Here is a 23199-nt window from a genome sequence, read left to right on the forward strand (position 1 = left end):
TCTCTGTATAGCTGACTTTCCAATAAATAAATAAATCTTAAAAAAAAAAAATCAGAAATAAGAAGCAAGCAAAGAACCTCCACAAAATTTCTCCATATGGGCAGCCAGAATAAACTGCCTTCCATCAGTGCAGGGTGAGACCCTGGAGAGGCTGTGAGTCAGACACCAAGTTCCAGGGACTATGGGCAGGAGTGAGCATTGACCTGACCACTACGAGAAGTATCTGGCTGGAAGCTACCAACAGGAACAGCATGGCATACTTGTCACTGAAAAAAAATACCAAAATGAAGTTATTTGCTTTGTTTTTGAAGAGTTTTTCTATGAACTATTATGGAGGACAGTTTGGAGATTCCTTGGAAATCTGAAAATTAATTTTTGTTATGATCCAGACAGCCCACTCCTGGGAATTTACCCCAAACAGAAGCATACAACTGAGTTATTACACCTATGTTTATTGTAGCTCGATTCACAATAGCTAAAATATGGAATCAACCCAGAGGTCCACCAATGGATGATTGGACAAAGAAAATGTGGTATGTAACACTATGGAGTACTGACTACTCAGCTGCAAAAAAGAATGAAATACTTTTGCAGCAACGTGGATCCAGCTGAAAACCATTGTACTTAATGAAATAAGCCTGTTCCCAAGGACAAACATGTTTTTCCTGTTCTGTAGTAATACACAGAACACAGAAATATGCAACCATTGCATCAGGCAGGCATGAATGCCCCAAGGAAAACTGAAGCAGGATACAGGACCTTGCCAGGCTTCTTGTCCACCAGGGTCCCCTGCTTGTGGGAGCTGGAACAGCTGGGCAGGCGAGCTGAGAGGAAAGGGAATAACCAGGCATCTTCCTGACATTGGCATAGGGGCTGTTTCTCTGCCTGAACATAAGAGTGTGAGACGGTCGCGATGCTTTCCCTGTTACCCCTGGCATTAAGGAACAAGCCTGTCCTCACCTCTGCTCTCTGTCGACCTGCTGCACAGAGCTGCACGCCAGTCACATTGAGCTTTCTTCCAGTTCCTTGAGCCAGCCAGCACCTGCGTCTCCTTCTTTCCTAGTCTGTATACATCAGTCTAGCCCTCCTGGTTTACGATGCCTTTGATACGTGTTATACTCACCCGCTTGGGCTAACCACTGTGCTAATCACACTGCAGTGGGACCTTAAAAGACGGTCACATAATTCACACACATCCAAAAATAACAGGCTGCAGCCCCCGCCTACTCATTGCTCCCTCCACTTAGGCAGGCGACTGGTGCCTTTGAAGTCCACTGGGAGGCTGTAGTTCTATGCACTCGGCCCCTTTACTGCCCCCAATCATCACCTACCTGATCCAGCGTGCCTCACCATAGCGTCACATGTCCCTGAGCAACACAATGGTCTGCCTCACCAGAAGCCTTCCCTCCCCGGGCCTTAAGTTCGAGATTTCACCTCTGTGGGCAACCTGAAGTTGTAGGTCACCTCCAGTGCTGCTGCTGTTACCTGGAGGTCACCGTCGGACATCCATGCAGGTTACCTCTGAGGTTGTGTAGATACACGATCCCGATGCCAGTGTTCTTGTCCAGATACGTTAGAGGGGTGTCGGTCTCTGCAGGTACACAGCTAGGAGTGGGCCTGCGGGCCCGTGTGACTTCGCTACAGAACCGGCCCGGCTGTTTTCCAAGTGGCGGCAACACAAGGTGTCTCATTTAAGGTGTGTGGTGGCTTCGGAGTGGTCAACGTCTTGGGGGCGGGGACCTGTGGTCTTGCTGACCCTGACTGCAACGCGCGGGAGCTGGAACAGAACGCTGCTCCAGTGGCGCTGCAACCTCTGGGGAGCAACGGCTCCAGGGCTGTAGGAGCTGCTCTCCGCCGGAGGCTTCCGTTTCCGTGGGCGCAGACAAGGTGCACCGGGCAGGAAACCTCGGGCTCCGAGGCGCTTCCCCCGGGGGCAGGGTCGGGAGCGGCAGCCAGGCTCCGCCTCTGGGACCCTCCCATCCCCGCCGGCACCGCCCCGGGAGCCCGCAGAGTCTCCCGCCGTGACGGCGGCCGAGGGAGGCGGGTGGAGCGGGGGGGAGAGGCGATGACGGGCGCGCGGCCGTGCGCCACGGAGCAGCGCGAGATCCGAGGCGCAGCGGCCGAGGAGCCAGCCGGGCAGGCACGGCCGCCCGAGGCGGCGGGGGTCGCCATGTCGGGAGCGCGGGGCGCGGGCTGGGCGCTGGGCTCGCTGCTGCTGCTGGCCGCGTCGGTGCTGAGCGCCGCGCTGCTGGCCCCTGGCGGCTCTCCGGGGCGAGGTGAGTGCGTGTCGCCGCCGCCGCCACGGCGCGCTCGGCTGGCGGGGACGAGGCGCGCGGCGGTTCCTCGCACACGAGAAGGGAGGGAAAAAAAAAAACTCCCGGAGCGGTGTCGTCGGAGCGGGACCGCGGGCCTGGGCCCGGCCTCCGCGGTCGGCTCGGCGCTTTTCGCCGCTTTTCGTGGGCACGGCCTGGTGCGTCCTCTGGTGGCTTTTCCTCGAAATAGCGAGGTGCCTTAGATTGGGAAGCCCATTTACTCCACAGACGCGAGTCTGAGTCAGAGACTGGGATTGATCGCACATCCGTCCCCCGTCTCCGGTCCCCCCGGGACCACATCCTTTTCCCCCAAAGGCCCTTGTGGCCGACGACTCGGGGGTCGGAGGAGTACAACCCGCGAGCCGCAGCGTGGACGCCTGGCCTCCGCAGAGATCGCGCTATGTGTGGGAGGTGGCGGCGGGGACGTTGGTTGGAGTTCCACTTCTGGAGAAACTTCCCTCCCACTGCCTTGGGCGAATTTCACAAAGTTTTGGGTGAGGCCGGCTGGCAAGCACCGGCGACGAACCGCAGCCTCGGCTGAGCCTCGCGGGCCCGCGGTCGTGGAGGGGACACTCCTTGGCTCTGCCGGGCCACAGCACCTTTGCTGTGGTCTCCCGAGAGTGGGGTGGCTTCCGAGGCGCTGTGGGACGGGAGGGGACACCCCCCTTCATCCCCAGCTTGCCAGGCGAAATGGTGGAAAACAGGAAGTCCAGCTCCTCCCGTTAGGCCATGGGAAGAAGAGGAGGAGGAGGTCACCCCAGCCCTGGAGGACCCTTGTGACACTCCAGGGCTGTCAGGACTCTGTCAGGAGCCCCTTCAGTCATTGTGGCCGGGCCTGTCGGCTCCCCTGGAGAGGTGGTGGTCATCTGCCCATCTTCGCCTGTCTCCTGTTCTGGCTCCTGGTGTCTGTGCGGGTGAAATTCAGTCTTGTAGAAAAAGCATTTTAGCGAGTGACATTTGGGTGCTGCCTCCCGACGCTGTACAGTGGCAGGGACCTCCAGAGGGTTACATAATCTGTCCAGTCACAACTTGTCAGGGAGATCTTGGCCCAGTGCTGTTTCTGTGTCTTTTAACATTGTTTTGTTTAAGGAGAAAGGTGATTTGTTGACAGCAGCCCTACTCAGGAAAGAACATTAGTGTTTCCTAAGCAGTCCATTCCAATTGGGACAGCCAGGTTTTGCAGCCCACCTGAAGCCCAGATGGGCTTTGTCTTCAGATAGTTTGAGGGTACCACATTTTACTTGCAAGAACAATTAGGTAGAGTCCATTTATTAAGAATCTGACCAGTAAAGCTCAGGGACCAAAGTAGAAATAGGGAGACAGGGTCATCTTGATCACTGTCGGCATAGCTAAGGGGCAATCAAAGGAACGAGTGAAGACAGCAGAAGGGTGGGGGGTGTTTGCAAACCGCGTAGCTGACCAAAGGGCTCAGGAACCAGGATATATAAAGAACTCAACTCCATGGTGCACAAATAATCTCTTTTTGCAAGGAAGACAAATGGCCAAAGGGTATCTGAACACCACCCTCTCTCCCCCCTGCCAGTGCTCAGGAAAATGTAAATGAAGAGCTCAATGAAATGACACCCCCTCCAGTGAGCTTGGCCCTTAGCAAAAAGTAACAAGCAGTGAAGATGACTTTTGCACGAACAAGCTCTCCTACTGCTGGGTGGCTGTGTATCCGGAGGAAGCGCCAGCAGTCTTTAAAGGAGACATCTGTGCTCACAGGGCGGTACTTACTGCTCACACTGGCAGAGACCTGGACACGTCCCAGGTGCCCTTCACCTGAGGAATAGATGGAATTGTGGTACCTGCACACGACGAAACGTGTTTGGCCACTAAAAAGCACAAAATCTTGTGCTTAAAGCTGGTGGACATTGTGTTGTGTGAAATGAGCTAAGCATAGACAAGGTACCACGTGACCTCATAGGCTTTAAGAGTAGGATGGTGGTTGCCTGCGGATGGGAAGAGAGGGGAGAAGAAGGGATGGGAAAGCTTGATTGATCGGTACTAAGTTTTAGTTAGGTGAAAGAAGTTCTGGTACTCCGGATGGTGCAGTGACTATAGGTAACTACATGTTTTAAAAAGCTGGACGAGAGGGTTCTGGATTTTTGTTGCCAAAAAGAGATGATGTGAACGTTTGAGGACATAGTTATGTGACTGTGCGTCGGAATTTGCACAATGTATGCATCTGTTGAAATGTATACTGCTTACATATCTGTTAAAAGTTTTAAAACGGAGCAATTGATTTTAACAGTAGGTTTAACCCACCCAAGATGTCACTTCAATATATAATTGCTGTTTTTTTTTTCTATCAAGTCTGTGAAATCTAGGATGTATTATACACATCCAACATCTCAGTGTAGACACTAAATTTGAACTGAAAAGATGTAGACTGAATTTTACAAAGCAAACTCATATACGTTGTTCCAAACACAGGTAGTTTGCTCAAGTTTTCCGGTGTCTGCCTGGACTCTCAACTTCCTAAAATTCAAGTTAAAAGTAGTTACATACTCTGTTTTATCTTCACTGAGAACTAGATAAGGTAAATTGAGGTAAACCTAGAATGAGAACTTTAGCCCAAGTGAAGGATTCCTTAATCATTGAGGTTATTACAGACAGGATGCCCCAGCAGCCAGGCGGCACTGGGCACTCCGGAGGAAAGACCCCTGTATTTACGGGTGTGGATCTGAGAGTCAGTCCCTGATCCATTGTTTCCCAGGTTTTGTAGTCTTTACTAGCAAGGGAAGCTCACACCTTATCTCAGGCACGTAGACTTACGAGGCGACTTCAGGACAGCTTCAAGGAGCACTCAGTTACCTGCAAGCTGTGCAGCTGGTCTTGGGCGTTATCACACATGGGTTTCCTAGAGACAACGAGCCAGCCATCCTAGCTAAGTGGCAGGTTTCTTTATTTCTTTTCAGAGGTTTCTTTTTCTTTTTTTTTTCATTTTTAAAAATTTTTTATTGGAAAGTCAGATTTACATAGAGAACAAGAGATAGAAAGATCGTCCATCAGCTGGTTCACTCCCCAAGTGGCTGCAATGGCTGGAGCAGTAGCTGATCTGAAGCCAGGAGCTTCTTATGGTCTCCCATGCAGGTGCAGGGTCCCAAGGCTTTGGGCCGTCCTCTACTGCTTTCCCAGGCCACAAACATGGAGCTAGATGGGAAGTGGAGCAGCCAGGACACTAACTCTCACCCATATGGGATACTGGTGTGTGCAAGGTAAGGATTTAACCACTATGCTACTGTGCCAGGCCTAATTTATTTTTATTTGAAAGACAGACATAGAGAGATAGAAATTCTGTCCGCTGGTTCACTCCCGCAGATGACTTGCAATAGCTGAAGCTGAGCCCATGAGAAGCCAGGAGCATCTTCGCAGTCTCCCATGTGGGTGTAGGGTCCCAAGGCTTTGGGCCTTCCTTGGCTACGTTCCCAGACCACAAGCAGGGAGCTGGAAGGGAGGTGGGACATCTGGGATACGAACTGACATGTACCTATATGGGGTCCTGGGCCTTGGAAAGTGAGGACTTTAGCCACTAGGCTACCGCACCGAGGTCCTTTGTGTTCTTTAGCCTGAAAGCCAGAGACTGAATCAACTTTTCTGTCATATGAGATCAGTATTAGGGGACCACTTGTTTTAAATAAAGCATTTTGCTTTAACTCGAGGCAACAGCTGTTTCCCTAACCAATTGGCAGACATTTTGTGACCCTGAGAATGCCATCTGATACACTGGAGGTCTGTGTGCAGTGTGAAGAGAGCGACGCTGGGTCTCCACGCGCTGCCCATGGAGGCTGCTGCTTGTCTTGTTATCCTTCTCAAAACCTGCCTTGGCAACCAAACTCCCAGATAAAGTGGCGGGGCACGGGAAACACCAAATCGTCCTGGGGTCCTGCTAATGAAAGTTCTTCATTGCCACTGCAACTCAGGCTGTGCTCACAGTTGATTTTCTGAGTGGAATTCGGACTCTGAGTTTTGGCTTTGGAATCTGCTGGATTGGGTTCAGATCATTGATTTCAGCAAGGGACTCTGTTGCCTGCGAAGTTTAACTTGTGCTTGTGAGCCTTTACTGGATTGTAAAATGGAGGGAAGGACTAGCTGAGGGCGTTGTCATCATTGTATGGGAAGTCCTAACTTGTGTGCTTGTCACATCTTAGCATGGTGAATTTAGGTTCCGCACTCAGTGCTTTTGCACAGTGGGTGTGAATGTGTTGACGGAGTCCTCACTTGTGTGTGTAAGGGTGCTCTCTGCACGTATATATACCCACATGTGTTCCTGTGCATGAAGAGGTAGGTTGGAGCCACCCGGAAGCCAGGTGCAGGTCTCTGACAAGGACCGGCAGTGTGCTTGCGTCTTACACATCCTTCAATATCTTGTTATTCTGTTTGGATTTTTTACACTCTTTAATGTATTCATTCTTACCAGATTTAGACAAAAAGAAGCCTAGGGAGCTGAAGATGGATCAGGCTCTGCTGCTCATCCATAATGAGCTTCCTGGGACCCACCTGGCTGTGTACTGGAAATCCGAACGCTGCTACCATGTATGTCTCGTGTTCTTATTCACCTTTTTATTGCCTTGGGGTTTGTTCGTTTTCATAGCCAAAGCCTGACACGTGCTAATTCCAGCTGATAGGGAAGGAAACAAATGGGCTAATGAAGAATCAGAAGAAATATATTCAGAGGAGAATTGTATGGCAGTGGATTGCATACACTTCTATCATTCCTTACTCGTCTTTTTTTTTGTAAGATTTATTTTTTTATTTTTATTGGAAAGGCGGCTATACAGAGAGGAGAGACAGAGAGGAAGATCTTCCGTCCAATGATTTACTCCCCAAGTGAGTGCAACGGTCAATGCTATGCCGATCCGAAGCCAGGAGCCCCTTCTGGGTCTCGACTGCTTTCCCGGGCCACAGGCAGGGAGCTGGAAGGGAAGCGGGGCTTCCGGGATTAGAACCGGCGCCCATATGGGATCCCGGGCGTGCAAGGCGAGGGCCTTAACCTCTGCGCCATCACGCTGGGCCCACTCATCATTTTTTTTTTAAGGTTTATTAATTTGAAGGGTGGAGTCACACAGAGAAAGGAAGAGACAAATCTGACATCTCCTGGATTACTCCCTGAAAGGCCAAAATGGCTACGGCAGGGCCATGCCCAAACCAGGGACCAGGGGCCTCTTTGTCTCCCATGGGAGCACAGAGGCCCAGTTACTTGGATTATCTTCTGCTGTTCCCAGGTGCATTAGCAGGGCTTGGATGGAAAGTGGAGCAGCCAGAACTTCTAGAAACTAACTCTGTATTTGTTAGGAACAACAGAAAAAGGTGACTTACCAGAGTTGTCCTGCAGGATGTTAAAATCTGGTAATATGGATGCAGAAATATTAAATCTGGGTCCAGTGCCGTAGCCTAGTGGCTAAAGTCCTAGCATTGCATGCTCTGGGATCCCTTATGGGCATTGGTTTGTATTTCGGCTGCTCCACTTCCCTTCCAGCTCCCTGCCTGTGGCCTGGGAAGGCAGTAGAGGACAGCCCAAACCCTTAGGACCCTACACCTGTGTGGGAGACCCGGAAGGAGATCCTGATTTCTGATGGGCTCAGCTTCGGCTGTTGTGGCCACATGGGTGTGAACCAGTGGATGGAAGATCTTTCTGTTTTCCTTCTCTCTGTAAATCTGACTTTCCAATAAAAATAAATAAACCTTTATAAAGAAATGTTAAATTGTATTCTGTCAGATGGAATAATGAAAGATCATGGTAGTTTCATATTTTTTCTCGAGGAATCTGTAGATATCACATCCAAATTATAATGGGAAGGATATAGGTTGAATAGAGAAATGCATAGTACACTCTGATATGAAAAGTAATATAGGAAACATAGTGGCACTTCTCAAATTGATTTATACATTTAACTTCATTACTGCTAAGGTACTAATGGGTGCTTTATAAAATCTGCAAAAATAAGTCCAAAATTCATGAAAGAGTAAATGAGCAAGAGGATCCAAAGGAGAATGGGCCACATGGAGATGTACTGCGTCGGATAAGGCGCATTGCAAAGCCACAGTTACATCACCGTGGTGCTGCCTCTCGTGCCAGCATCCGTATGGTGGCCGACTTGAGTCCCAGCTACTTCACTTCTGATATAGCCTCCTGCTGATGCACCTGGGAAAACAATGGAGGGTGGCCCAAGTGAAAGACCTGGAACCAGGACATTCTATGGGGGTGCCAGGGACCCAACTATTTGACCCATCATTTGCTGCCTCCTAAGGTGTGAATTACCAGAAAGTTGGAACTGGGGGAGGCTGGCACTGTGGCATAGAGGTTAAGTGTCTGTCTGCAGTGCTGGCATCCATAGCAACATGGTCATTGAGTAACAGCTAGTAGATATGTTTCATCTGTTTTTTTTTTTTTTAAGATTTATTTATTATTTTTATTGGAAAGGTGGATATACAGAGAAGAGGAGAGACAGAGAGGAAGATCTTCTGTCTGATGATTCACTCCCCAAGTGAGCGCAACGGCTGATGCTATGCCGATTCGAAGCCAGGAGCCAGGAGCTTCCTCCAGGTCTCCCACACCTGGAGGGTGCAGGGTCCCAAGGCTTTGGGTCATTCTTGACTGCCTTCCCAGGCCACAAGCAGGGAGCTGGATGGGAAGTGCAACGGCCGGGATTATAATCGGCAACCATATGGGATCCTGATGCATTCAAGGGGAGGACTTTAGCTGCTAGGCCACCGCACCGGGCCTGATATGTTTCATCTAAATGGAACTTTTTACATTAAAAGTTCAAAGTCACTTGTTGCTCAGCATTTGGATATTGTGTTCTGCAACGATCCTTAGAGTTTTACAGAAACTCCTCACTTGTTGCCTGTTTTGCTTTTTTATTTCGTAGTGCTTGTTTGAGCTTCTGGTCAATGTTCCTCAGAGTGAAAAACCGGGGCCAGCCAGCATTGCCGCTGTCCCTATCAGCAGCCAGCATGGGTCGGTCCTGCAGCTGAATGATTCCCGAGCAGAGAAGGAAGTCTGTAGGTGGGTGGCAGCTTTGATGTGCTCTGCGTGACCTCTGCACGCCGTCTCTGTCTTCTGTCCTGTTCGCTCTTAGTGTTCCATCCTTGGAGAGGCTTTTCTGGGCTTTCCTGACCTGTGTGCGGAAGTGCCTGTCTGCCTTCAGAACAGCACGTCCAACTCCGTGATTCTGGATGTAACTGTTTATTGTTCCCAATCTTCACAGGCTGGAATACAGGTTTGGGGAATTTGGAAACTATTCTGTCTTGGTGAGGAGGAACCTTAACGGGAGCAGCGGAATTGCATGTGACGTGGTCATCAATGAGAACCCAGTGGACAGTAACCTTCGTATGTATAAGCTCTGTGTGGATCTTTTCAAATTGGCATTTTCAGACTTTTTTTTTTTTTTTAAAGATTTGCTTATTTTCATTGGAAAGGCAGATTTATATGGAGGAAAGACAGAAAGATTTTCCATCTACTGGTTTACTTCCCAAGTGGCTGCAATGGCCAGAGTTGAGCCGATCTGAAGCCAGGAGCTACTTCCTGGTGTCTCACATGGGTGCAGGATCCCAAGGTTTTGGGCCATCCTCTACTGATTTCCCAGGCCACAAGCAGGGAGCTGGATGGGAAGTAGAGTAGCCGGGGCATGAACAGGTGCGTGTATGGGATCCTGGCACATGCAAGGCAAGAACCCCAGCCACTGAGGTCCCAGAGGTATTGGTTTTTAAGTGTACTGGTAAAGTGAAACACTCCACCCATGATCACCCTGTAGTTTAGCATCTGGACTATAGGTTATCTGTCCAATCTAGTGATGGTATAATAATATACTTACTCTATGAAGTTTAACTTTGATGTATAAATAAGGCTGAAAAGTTAAATACAGTAGGAGGGAACCAGAAATAGGGCAATTGACTGTCAGATACTTCTCTGTCAGACTTTCCTGTGGGGCTGTTGCCTCATGTCCATAACAATTTAGGCACAGGGACAAGAAAGGGTCAAATGAGAGCCTCCACAGCCAAAAGGGTTCCTAAAAAAGCCTGGCCTGAGGTTTTTCTATGGGGAACTCTCCCTGCTGTGTGGGAGAGATTTAAATAAGGTATTGAAAAGGGATGGTTTTGATTGGTTTCTTGCCAATCGAAACTGTTGGGAATGTAAATAAGGGATTGAACTGTGGCTACTTTGGTAGCTTTTTTTTTTTTTTAAATTTTTATTGGAAAGGCAAATTTACAGAGAGGAGAGACAAAAATATCTTCCTTCCACTGATTTGCTTTCCAAATGGTTTCATTGGCCAAAGCTGAGCTGATCTGAAGCCATTGGTTTCTTCTTCTTCTTTTTTTTTTTTTAAGATTTATTTTATTTTTATTGGAAAGGCGGATATACAGAGAGGAAGATCTTCCGTCCAATGATTCACTCCCCAAGTGAGTGCAACGGTCGATGCTATGCCGATCCGAAGCCAGGAGCCTCTTCTGGGTCTCCCACATGGGTGCAGGGTCCCAAAGCTTCGGGCCATCCTCGACTGCTTTCCTGGGCCACAGGCAGGGAGCTGGATGGGAAGCAGGGCCGCCGGGATTAGCACTGGTGCCCATATGGGATCCCGGGCGTGCAAGGCGAGGACCTTAACCACTGCGCCACCGCGCCAGGCCTATTGGTTTCTTCTGAACCAATGCCCATATAGGATACTGGTGCTCCAAGGCAAAGGTTAGCCAACTGGGTGATCGCATTGGCTTCTTGATAGCCTCTTGACTAGAAAGTTAAGCCTCCAGTTATGGAAGCTGAGTAGAGTCCAATTACCTGTCTTCCCTCTGGTGTTGGTGAGCCATGACTTTGGGCCCTGACAAACGTTCAATCTCCAGTCACAGAAGTCTTAACCAAGGCTGATGGTGGGACTTTCCCAAATGCAGATGGTGGGTGTCGTTCCCCAGCTTGTGTAGAGGTACTGTCTGTCTTCTGTCTTTGCCAGCATCCTTCCTTGTGCTAGCATTGGGGTGTGGTGTTTCCTATTTGGTTCAGACTGACAGTGCAGAGGGCTCCTTGGGTTAAGGAGGAAACTTGACTTTTCTAATGGCTCCAGTGTCCTTTTCCTGGCTTAGGTTGCAGTCTGGGAGCCCACACTGCTTTGCCTTGTCTGATGCTCATCTCCTGTCCTGGAGGACAACTGTTTGGTCTTCCTCCGTCTTCCTTGCCCTGACAGTTCTGAAGAGTGTTGTCTGGTTATTGTAAACTGTCCTTCAGACTGGATTGGTGTGTCTTGGTAGGGGTTTTGTGTGGCTTGAGTGGGACACTGGGGAAGTGACGTTTTGTGTAAATCCCGGCACGTTGTGTCAGCAGACGACACTGAATGCAGAATCCTGTTACAAGGTCCATATAAAAAGTGTACTGAAGTACGGAGTGATGAAATGATGCAGTGTGTGTTATCTCTTTTAAAATTCTTGAACCAGAAAAGGTGTGGGGAGGTTAGTAATAAGATGAAGCCAAAGTGACAATATGATAATTCCAGGTGGAAATATGTAGGTTTATTTTAAAATTCTCTATATTTTGTGTATTGTTCCTTTCATAAAGGAAACAATACTTGCAGCTGGCACAATTTCTCAACTGGTTAATCCTTCCTCTTCAAGTGCCCGAATCCCATATGGATGCTGGGTTGTGTCCCGGTGGCTCTACTTCCTTTCCAGTTCCCTGCTTGTAGTCTGGGAAGGCAGCAAAGAATGGCTCAAAGCCTTGGGACCCTGCAACCACATGGGAGACCCGGAAGGGGCTCTTGGCTTCTGATCAGCACAGCTTTGGTCATTGTGGCCATTTGGGGCGTGAACCAGTAGATGAAGATCTTTCTTTGTCTCTCTTTTCTGTAGATCTCCCTTTCTTAAATGAGTCAAAAAAAAAAAAAAAGAATATTTCATTCTTAAGATTCTCAATTATTTGTAAGAAATTTAGCATCAGAAAGTGGAGTTTTTATTATTATTTTTTTTTGTTTCCTTTCCCATTTCAGATTCAGTGTAATGATATGACAACTGTGGTGCTTATTATAACATTTTTTGGTGATAATGGTTTTTTTCTCTTCACAGCTGTGACTGTTGCATTCCTTATTGGTCTGTCCCTCATCATTGCAGTGTGCCTCCTAAGGCTGTTGTTAAGGTAAGTTGTTAGGGAAAGACAGAATTGAGGAGGGGAGAACATAGTTGCATTGCAGTTATATGTTTAGAATGGTAGATTGGCCCCTCTAGTGAGCATTAGCCCTTGATGAACTGAATATTTTGGAGTCTGCTATGTTTGATCCAGTTCTGGGCATTGGAGAGTTAGTGTAGATGAAGACTTCTGACTTCAGGGAAATAACAGCCAAGATTCTAGCACGTTTTTGCCTTCTCTGTGGCTGAAAATGAATCAAATGCTTGAAAACTAATTATTACCTAAAAGATCTCATGTCCTAGCCCTGAGCTAGTACAAGTCGCTTATGATGCTTTAAAGATTTTTATATATTTGTTTGAGTAGCACAGAGATAGAAGAAGGAAATGCTGGTTCAGTCTCCTAAATGCCTGGGCTGGGCTAGCTGAAGCAGGTGCTGGGAGCTCAGTTCAGCTTGGCAGGAATCTGACCACTTCCTCCCGGGCTCTGCACTGGCACACAGTTGCAGTCTGGCGTGGACACAAGACTCTACTAGTCTTGCTTGTCAAGCTTTTTTTAAATTTTATTTTATTTATTTATTTTTGTTGTTGTTGAAAAGTCAGCTTTTCAGAGGAGAGAGACAGAAAGATCTTCCACATGCTGGTTCACTCCACAAGTGGCCATCATGGCCAGAGCTGAGCCAATCTGAAGACAGGAGCTTCTTCTGGGTCTCCCACGCAGGTGCAGGGTCCCAAGGCCTTGGGCCATCCTCGACTGCTTTCCTAAGCCACTAGCAGGGAGCTGGATGGGAAATAGAATAGCTGGGACACAAGTTGGCGCTCATATGGGATACTGGTGCATGCAAGGTGAGGATTTAGCCACTGAGCTGTCGCACTGGCCCCCTTGATAAGATTTGGGTACTTGTCCAGTGTGTTATGTGCTTCCCTTTGTACTGTCCATATGGATGGATTTACCGTGTTCCTTTTTAAAGGTATTAACTACTAAGAAATAGCACTAGCAAGGAAATTGGCCTTGCCCCACTATGTGATTGAAAGTGCTTCTCACAAAAAAGTTGCTTGTCTAATGCTATGGCTGGCCTCATTCCTTGCTAGAAATTCCTGATAGGCATGGCTCACTGTGTGTCAGGGCAGGGTCCTACATGGTCTTGTGTTGTCAGATCTTTATCCCCTGTAGTCTGGTGGTACGGTTCCTTAGCCTTTCTTGGTCTTTCAGGCCAGTCTTTCATGGCCTGGATCTTTGGAGGAGTATTTGCCTCATTTAGGAGTGACGATTTTCATTTCTGAAAACCCAGGAAAGTTAGGTTAGTCTGAAGGAGAAAATAACCAGGAACAGCAAAAGGGTAGAAAAATCTGTATCCTTCTTACTTGAAGCGCAGGCATGTACACGGAGGCAAACATTTGTTTTTGTCTTGCTTCATTTTCTCATATCTCAACTTCTGTTTTTATCTTCTTTAGGTTTTCCTGTTTTCACGTGATAGTCACATTGCCATTGCTGACTAAAAGGGAAATGAGTTTGGGGAAGAAAGAGAAATGGCAAATGTGGACGTTAGATGTATGGATTGTGTTTGGGTGCTGATTTGAATTACTCAACTATGGCAAGCTTATGAGACAGGGAAATTGAGCTGTTCACATGATACTTAGGAGTTGTTATTAGCATTTCAAATGTTATGAAGGAATTCTGATTATGCTTAGAAATAAAGATATACTAAAGGTAGTGTATATCTTTCGGGATAGGTACCATGTGTTTGCTCATACATGAAATGATATGATGCCTAGGATTTTCAATGCAAGACAAGAAGAGGGACAGTGATGGGAGATAGGGAAAGAAGATTGGCTATGTGTAGAGACTTGTAGGAGCTGATTGATGTAAGTTCTTCATACCAGTTTCTTTTCTGTGATGCTAAAAATTTTTCAAGGTCAGAAAAAGACAGTAATTTCATGCATTGAGTAATTCAAATGTGGCAAAGCTGTTGTATTTCAAGCTTTTAAGTTTATTCTTACTTAGAGAGAGGAGAGAGAGAGAGTAGACAAAGATCTTCATTCTTTGGTTCACTCCCCAGATGGCCACAATGGCTAGAGCTGAGCCAGGAGCCACGAACCAGGAGTTTCTTCTGGGTCTTCCACCTGGGTACAGGGGCCCAAGAACTTGAGCCATGCTCTACTGCTTTCCCCAGGCCACAGGCAGGGAGCTGGATGGGAAATGGAGCAGCTAGGACTCAAATTCGTACCCACAGGGGAATCTAGTGATACAGAGGGAGAATTAGCTTGCTAGGCCACCATGCATGCCTCAACCTATTGGTGTCTTTTTTTTAAAGATTTCTTTATTTTTTAATTGGAAAGTCAGATATACAGAAAGGAGGAAAACAAAAACAGAAGGATCCTCCATCCACTGACTCATTCTCCAAGTGGCCGCAACGGCTGGTGCTGCGCCGATCCAAAACCAGGAGCCAGGAGCTTCCTCTGTGTCTCCCATGCAGATGCAGGGGCCCAAGGCTTTGGGCCATCCTCTACTGCTTTCCTAGGCTACAAGCAAGGAGCTGGATGAGGAGCTGGCGGGACAAGAACTGGCGCTCATATGGGATCCCAGCACATGCAAGGCTAGAACTTTAGCCACTAGGGCACTGTGGCCTGACCTAATGATTTCTTAACATTGGTGTCATGATGGTGCCTCCCCCAAATGGAGAAAGTTAAGTTAATGCAAAACATAGGTCGTTTTTTTTTTTTTTCCCCCCCAAGTAGGGAAACTTTCTGAAAGACTTTTTTTTTAACCAACTAGACATTGTATTTTAACGATAAGCCAATTAAGGTATGTATCTTTTGTTAAACAATGTAAAATATGCTTAATGACGTTTGGATATGTTTTGGACTTAAATCAGCCGTGAACAGAGGGGAGCATGTGGAGGACTGGCAGGGCAGTTAGGGGAGTTCCCTGGGATGCCCACTTTCGATGCTGAGTCCTGGCTCTGCTCCCCAGTTCTAGGTTCCTTCTGTGAACAGCAGTAATTGAGTACCTCAAGTACTAGAGGTACCCGTCAGCAACTGATTGAGCACCCAGTTCCTGCTTCAGCTTGGCCCGGTCCTGGCTGTTGGCTTTTGTGGGCATTTTGGGAGGAAAGCAATGGATTAAAGATTGATCTCTGTGTCTCGCTTCCTGTGAAATTAAAAAAAAAAAGTTAGGTACAGTAACATCAGCTGTTTGGTCCACTGCACAGCTGCTTTCAGACTTTGTATGAATGCAAGCACTCCTATTTAGTATAATATAGATTTCTTTTTTTATAGTTTATCTTTGTGTGAACAGAATCCACATTCTTGACAGTTTCATAGTTATGTCTATCCTGTCGCACAGCTGTCCTATCCCGTGTGATTATTATGTTGAATGATTTTGATTATTTCCAGCTTTTGGCTATTTTAATTGCGTTATTGATAAGACTCTCAGCAACAGGGACAGTTATTTCGTTTATATTTCATAGTCCTTTAATGAAGACTCCATGCTTATTCCTCATTCCTCTCTCTCTCTCTTTTTCTTAAGTCTTCCTTGTTTACTTGTAAGGCAGTATTACAGAGTGACAAAGGGAGGTACATATGCAGAGACATCATCCACCCACTGGTTCACTCCCCATATGGCTGCCACAGACGGAGCTGAGCTGATGCAGAGCCAGGAACCAGGAGCTTCTCTTGCGTCTCCCATGTGAGTTCAGGGGCCCGATCGCTTGGACCGTGTTCCACTGCTTTCTTAGATGTATTAGCAGGAAGCATGTAAGTAGTAGCGAGTTGTAAGTAGAACAGCCGGGACTTGAACTAGTGCCTTTGTGGGATGCTAGTCACTGGCTTTCCCCACTATGGCCAGGCCCCGCCCTCCCATCCCCAATTCCTTTTTTATTGCTGAGGGAAAATATGCTGTAAGGGTTTGACATTTCTAGGTTCTGCTATTATAAACTTTGATTTCTGTTCTTTGCTGGTTACTTGTTAAGCATTTCATTCCTTGACTAATATAGAAAGGGAACCTGAAATCAGTTTCTTTCAGTTTGACATCTAATCGTTAGGAAAAGTCTGTGGAAGAAAATGAATTAACCGGGGGTAGGTGACTGGTGTAGTGGTTAAAGATGCTGTTTGGGGTGCCTGCACATGCCCTTGGAGAGCCCAGTTCAACTCCTGGCTCTGCTCCCGACTCCCATTCGACTCCAGTTCCCTGCTGGTGTAGACTCGGGGAAGCAGCAGGTGATGCTTGATGTAACTGACACCTATGTGGGAGACCTGGGTGGAGTTCTCAGCTCCTGGAAAGTGAACCAGCAGATTGGAGATCTCTGTCTCTCTGGAATAAAGAGTAGAAAGAAAGAAGCTAAAATAACTGAAGTTTTTATTTCCTGACAGCTTGGATGACTTTAATGATTGGATTTCTAAAGCTATGAGTTCTCGAGAGACTGATCGCCTCATCAATTCTGTGAGTCATTAGAGTTCATTGTGTGTTGCCTGGGTGATTTCCTAAATCTAGAATTTGCCATTTCTTTTTAATAATTATTTTTAACTGGTTTGATAAATGGCGTGCATAGCAGGAGGTGGGTCTTTCCTTCTGCATCCTCTTCTGATGTCTGATGACTCTGCGAGCAGTATTGTTGTACCAGTCCAATAGAGACTTCCCAGATTAAAATGAACAGCATCAACACTCAGTGTATAATTGCTGATGGTAGTAAGTTTATTAACTATGGATATCCTTGTTTCTCTGTATGCTTGTACTTGATGAACTTAAGTATAAATCAGTGCTTTGCTTTGTTTCTTGCGTGGCTGCTGGTCAGCTCTGCAAATGCCCAAAAAAATGATTAAGTGAAAAACTGTTAAGAAAAAATTTTTTAGGTTTGTACACTGTTAATATCTTTGCAAAGAATGAGTTGTGGGGACCTGAGCCTTTACCTGCAGTGTTGGTATTCCAAAAGGGCACCTCTTCAGGTCCCGGCTACTTTGTTTCTGATCCAGCTCTCTGCTTCTTGCATGGGAATGCAGAGGAAGATGGCCTAAGTCCTTGGGGCGCTGCTCCCACATGGAAGACCTGGAAGAAGCTCCTGGCTCCTAGTGTTGGACCAGCCCAGCTCTCATCATTGCAGCCGTTTGGGGAATGAACCAGTGGATGGACGATCTCTCTGTCTCTCCTTCTCTTTCTGTAACCCTGCCTTTACAATAAAAATAAATCTTTTACAAATGATTTATTTATTTGAAAGAGAAACAGTGGGAAGGAGAGAGAGAGAGGAGAGAAAAAGATCCTTTATTGCTTTTTCATTTTTCAAATGGCTACAACAGCCATATCTGGATCAGACCTCAGCCAAGAGCTGGGAATTCCATCTGGGTTTCCCACATGGATGGGAGGCGGTCCAGGAACTTGGGTCATCATCTGCTGTCTTCCCAGGCTCGCTAGCCGGGTGCTGGATCAGAAGTGAACGGCTGGGACTTGAACTGGTGCTCTTATATGGAGAGCTGACATGGCAAGGACTGGCTTAACCCTTGGTATTGCAACACCAGACTTTGTTAATTTCTTCCCTAAAAAGATTAAGAAGTGAAATTTACTCCTTAGCCTCACTAGTTGTCATCTGTGTCACTTATTTTTCATAAAGGAACTGGGATCTCCAAGCAGGGTGGACCCCCTCAGTGGTGACCCCCAGCCGGAAGCATGGCGCCTGTCTATGTCAAATTACCGCCTGCGCTGTGTGGACACATTCCGGGGGTAAGTGGGGCTCCCTGTGACATGGTGGGCCCAGGTAGCCAAGGCCTCACGTGAGACACAGTGGGTTCAGGTAGCCATCACATCACGTAAGACAGTGGGCTGGGTAGCCATCACATCACGTAAGACAGTGGGCTGGGTAGCCATTACATCATGTAATTCAGTGGGCCTAGGTAGCCATCACATCGTGTAGTTCAGTGGGCTCAGTAGTCATTGCAACACCAGTGGACCCGGTTAGCCATCGCATCATGTAATTCATTGCACCCAGATAGCCATTGCATCACATCATCACACAGAAACACACTTAATTCCTGTACATGTTTTATGTGTTCCAGGCTAGCACAGATTTCTAGGCTGTAAAAATGGATATCCCAGTGCAGAGTGTTAATAGCGATGTGCAGTGAGGCAGGCGGGCACAGTTGACTGAGTTAGGGTGACTTGTGCTGGAGACCACAAACTGCGACACGTTCCAAAGAATACAGCAGCATGGGGTAGGTGTTTACTGCCTGCACAGCAACTTTAGGCCTTCTTGATAGCAAACAGGCAGTCAGTACTGTGAATCGTTCCTTTTTTTTTTTTTTTATAATTTTGGGTCAAAGAATGAAGGCTGGCCCAAGTTCTGAAAATAAAGCGTTAGACTATATAATCAAAAACAGATTCATACAGGACAGCTTCTGAAAGCTTGAGGAAAATGGCATTAAAAGATAGGTTTATTTTGCTGTAAACATTTTTGAAATGCATGTGTGCAAGTCAGTCTTCTATTTGTAGCCCTGGAGCCTGCTGGTGTGCAGCAGTAACCTTGCAGTTTGCCACTGCCTTGCTGAGGGCAACTGCTGGGTGTATCCAGGCCAGATGACACAGGCTGAGTTTCCCTTTCCTTGGGAACCTTGCCATCAGAGGTGTCTTGGACTTGAGGCATTTTTGGATTTTGGAATATTGGCCTTTATGTCATGAGAGCTATATTGGACCAGCACATAAATCTAAAGACAAAAAATCATTTGTGTCATATGCCACATTTGCATATACTTGTGTACAAGTAGCTTGAAGGCAAGTTTATGCACTGTTTACTGTGCCCAGTTTTTAAATGTGACCTAAGGCATGAGGTCAGACATGCAATTTTCCACCTGTGATGTCATATTGGTGTTTTAAGATTTTGAGTTTTGGATTTTCTATATGCTGGGATGCCCGACCTATAACAGTGATGAGACTAAAAACTGCTAACAGGGTTTTAGTTCTCCCTTTTTTGCCAGTCACTGCTCTGGCTTGGCTTAGTTTATTTGACTTCTCAACAATCCCATGAGGTCTATACTCTGAATTTCCTGTGGCATGGATGAAGAAACTGAGCCAAGGTTAATTAACTCAACTAAGTTGGGCATTGAGTGGGGGGTGTCAGCGTTAATTCCAGCCATTTAGGCTTTGGTGGGCCCCAGAGGTGTCTCCCCAAAGCCCCCAAAGTCCTCATTCTCAGCGTCTGCACAGGTGGCATCTTCAGAATCTGTTTTATTGCTTCTCGCCGCCCTTCCTGCTAACACCACGTTTGGAGATGAATGTTCACAGGCAGACAGGTGCTGCCACTTACTGAGTGCCTGCAACGCGCTAGCACCGAGGAGATGCCACTAAGACTCATTGCTCAACTTGGGAGTCCCATGCAAGGTCCTTCTCTTGTTGGGCGTGAAGGTGGACTCACCCGATAGAAATCTTGGCCAAGTCCTTTAAGGCTGATGAGAGGAAAGGACCCAAGATTTGGATTCTTTACTTTTATGACTCAAATATTGATGAGCCTTTTACTATGTATTTTAACCTGAAGAATCTTTTTTTTTTTAAAGATTTATTTATTTTCGTTCTAAAGGCAGACTTACAGAAACAAGGAGAGACAGAGAAGGCTCCTCCATTCATGGGTTCATTCCCCAAATGAAGCCAATGGCCGGATCTGAGTCAAACTGAGGCCAGGAGCCAGAATCCTCTTCTGGGTCTTCTATGCAGGTGCAGGGCTTCAAGGCTTTGGTCCATCCTCCACTGCTTTCCTAAGTCACAAGCATGGAGCTAGATGGGAGTGGAGCAATTGGGACATGAACCAGCACTCAGGGATGCCTGTGCTTGGAGGTGTAGAATTAGCCAGTGGAGCCAACACACTGGCCCCAACCTGGACAATCTTAATTAGCACAAATTAAGTCATTAAAAATATTTTTTAGATTTAGTAGTATAATATAATTTTTTTTTTAAGATTGATATATTTTTATTGGAAAGTCAAATTTACAGAGAAAGGGGAGACAGACCTTCTCTCCCCTGGTTCATTCCACAAATGGCTGCAATGGCTGGAACTGAGCTGATCTGAAGCCAGGAGTCAGGAGTTTCTTCTGCGTCTCTCACAGGGTACAGGGTGCCAAGGCCTTGGGCAATCATCCACCCTTCCCAGACACAAGCAGGGAGCTGGATGGGAAGTGGAGCAGCTGAGACACAAACTGGTTCCTACATGGGATCCTGGTGCCTGCAAGGTGAGGACCTTGCCACTAGGCCATTGCACTGGGCCTAAATTTTCATTTCTAAAAAAATGTTGGCAGGCCCAGCATGTCAGCCTAGTAGCTAAAGTCCTTGCCTTCCATGTACCGGCATCCAATATTGGTGCCAGTTCGTATCCCAACTGGTCCACTTCCCTTCCAGCTCCCTGCTTGTGGCCTGGGAAAGAAGTAGAGGATGGCTCAAAGCCTTGGGACCCTGCACCTGCATGGGAGACCCAGAAGAGGCTCCTGGCTTCTGGCTCCTGGCTTCAGAGCGGCTCAGCTCTGGCTGTTGCAGCCACTTGGGGAGAGAGTCAGTGGACAGAAGATCTTTCTATCTCTCGTTCTCTCTGTAAATCTGCCTTTCCAGTAAAAATAAATAAATCTTTTTAAAAAAAAGTTGGTTATTTGAGAGACAGAGACAGATGTGTAGAGAGAAACTGTCCACGTGTTGATTCACTCGCCAAATACCTGCAACAGTTGGAGAGAGTAGCTGAGGGCAGGTGTCGGCTGTGACAGGGACCCATGTACTTGAGCTGTCACCTGATGCCTCCCAGGGCCAGGGTATGCACCAGTAGGAAGCTACAGTCAGGATACGAGCTGGGAAGAGGACCCACGTACTGCTATATGGAATATGTGTGTCTTAATTACCACAACAAAGGTTCACCCCCAGTGGGAGTTTTCTTAAAGACACACACACACTTGACAGACCTTTCCAGGATGGTCATCATGGTTTGAGAAGATGAAGCTTTCTTGCTCTTTAAGTCTCAGCCCAGGACTGCCTGACTGCACCTCCTGTGTGTATAATCACATCCGGCCATGTGGCCACTCCTGTCACATCCACACTCTGAAGGCATTCTCTTTGTTGACTTTCCAGGATAGCTCTCGTGCTCATGATCTTCGTTAACTATGGAGGCGGGAAATACTGGTATTTCAAGCATTCAAGTTGGAATGGTGAGCTCCTTCCTCACAGCTGCATTGCTGGGGGTTCTGCATCCCCTAGAACCTCTACCCTGACGACACTGGCCGCCTTAGAGCTACAGCGCTCCTGTCCCATAAAATGAGGCAGTTTCTCCTGTTGTATATTGTAAATGTATAATGCCTCACTGTGATGACATACAGACCCTACATTTCCGCTGTGGGGCCAAGGGACTCGGTGTTAGGATACTAAGAATTTGGTTATGAATGATTGTTGTCATACCCCATGTGTGTCTTCTGCTGGTCCTCGTATTCTAGAACGTTCTGCTTCCTAACACTTGGGGTCCCTCTTGGGCTGCCACTGAACTGGAATTGATGTGGGAAAAGCTGAATCATGGCTGTAACTCTGGCATGGTAGTTGCAGGCTTTGCTTGTACTCACAGTCAGGGTCTGCCCTGTTCTGTTATCGTTCAGCAGAAATCCCCCTGCCTGGAGATGGGTTACAGAATCTCAAGGGAGAGTGTGTGTGCACCACCTTCGTGTGAGCTTCTCCTCCATAGCAGAATACAGTGGAGTTCATCCTAGATTTGAGAAGTGTTTATGCCCTGGGGTTCTTTTCTTTCTGACTGTACTTATGTTGTTCTGCAGGATTGACAGTCGCGGACCTGGTGTTCCCTTGGTGAGTCCTGGGGTGATTTGTACTCCTGTCTTCCTCATGTCTTTCATGTTTCAAGTGATGCTGGAGTTTGCTTTTGAGACCAGCTGCTAGTCCTGGACTGCAGGCCTGTGTCCTGCTGTTGAGAAGTGCTTCTAGAAGTTGTGTTACTGGCTGGTTGTTATACTTGGTGTAGTGACTATTGCATGTGAGCATGAAAAATGAGTGACTTAATAGGGGACATTTGTGACTGTGGATAAGGGATGCCAAATTTGTTAACATATGGGAAGGCAGCATATGTTCTAAATGCATAGTTCCATTAATACTTGTTCACTGTCCGGCAATGATGGACTTGGTGCATGGAGCCAGTAATCACACACATGGACTACTGACTGATGGTCAATACTGAAGTTATTAACAGCATCAGACTTTTAAAATATATATATATATATATATATTTTTTATTAATTACATTGCATTATGTGACACAGTTTCATAGGCTCTGGGGATCCCCCAGTCCCTCCCAGTACTCTCCCCCCATGGTGGATTCCTCCACCTTGTTGCTGTATTACATTTCAAATTCAGTCAAGATTCTTTCATTGCAAGTATATACGAAGTACAGAGTCCAGCATCTTATTGTCCCGATAAATTCAACAGTTTCTTGGGGAGACCATCTCTGGTCTGAAGGCAAAGCTGGCAGAATATCATCCCAATCAATTTAAAGCCCCAACATAACATCAATGACAATTTACAACATTAATTGACATGGTATTGAGTAACCAGTATATTAAAAAAATATGCAAGTTCTTAACCACATCCTGTGACTACTTCATTGACATTTCAATTTTAGTTTATACACAGAACTAGCGGCTATACACCTTAAAATGGCTATAGGGTACTGTTCAACTGTCTCGTATCTATTTTCGTTTTAGTATTTAGCAGTTTATAGTGTTGAAGCATAATTTTGCTGAACCTGACAGATTTTAGGATAGTCTAAAC

General features: G+C 46.9%; 1 protein-coding gene across 6 annotated transcripts in view; it reads left to right on the forward strand.

Moving 5' to 3' along the window:
* Positions 1-2209: 2209 nt before the first annotated feature.
* HGSNAT (heparan-alpha-glucosaminide N-acetyltransferase) overlaps positions 2210-23199 on the forward strand; it is a 76309-nt gene continuing 55319 nt past the window's right edge. For 4 of the 6 annotated variants that reach the window (XR_005885284.1, XM_040994194.1, XM_040994198.1 and 1 more), the window contains exons 1-9: positions 5799-6851; positions 9188-9324; positions 9527-9648; positions 12363-12432; positions 15949-16107; positions 16791-16860; positions 18023-18132; positions 21505-21581; positions 22194-22224. Coding sequence is in view for 5 of the 6 variants with exons in the window: in XM_040994194.1 (XP_040850128.1) it covers positions 6717-6851; positions 9188-9324; positions 9527-9648; positions 12363-12432; positions 15949-16107; positions 16791-16860; positions 18023-18132; positions 21505-21581; positions 22194-22224 (911 nt within the window). In the remaining variant the exon portion in view is untranslated. Of the gene's footprint in view, positions 2277-5798; positions 6852-9187; positions 9325-9526; positions 9649-12362; positions 12433-15948; positions 16108-16790; positions 16861-18022; positions 18133-21504; positions 21582-22193; positions 22225-23199 lie in introns of those variants that run through there. The other 2 variants (XM_040994197.1, XM_040994199.1) reach the window with 2 other exon arrangements.

This window comes from Ochotona curzoniae, unplaced genomic scaffold (genome assembly GCF_017591425.1).
Source record: "Ochotona curzoniae isolate NIBS_2020 unplaced genomic scaffold, NIBS_Ocur_1.0 contig_899, whole genome shotgun sequence".
Classification (NCBI taxonomy): domain Eukaryota; kingdom Metazoa; phylum Chordata; class Mammalia; order Lagomorpha; family Ochotonidae; genus Ochotona; species Ochotona curzoniae.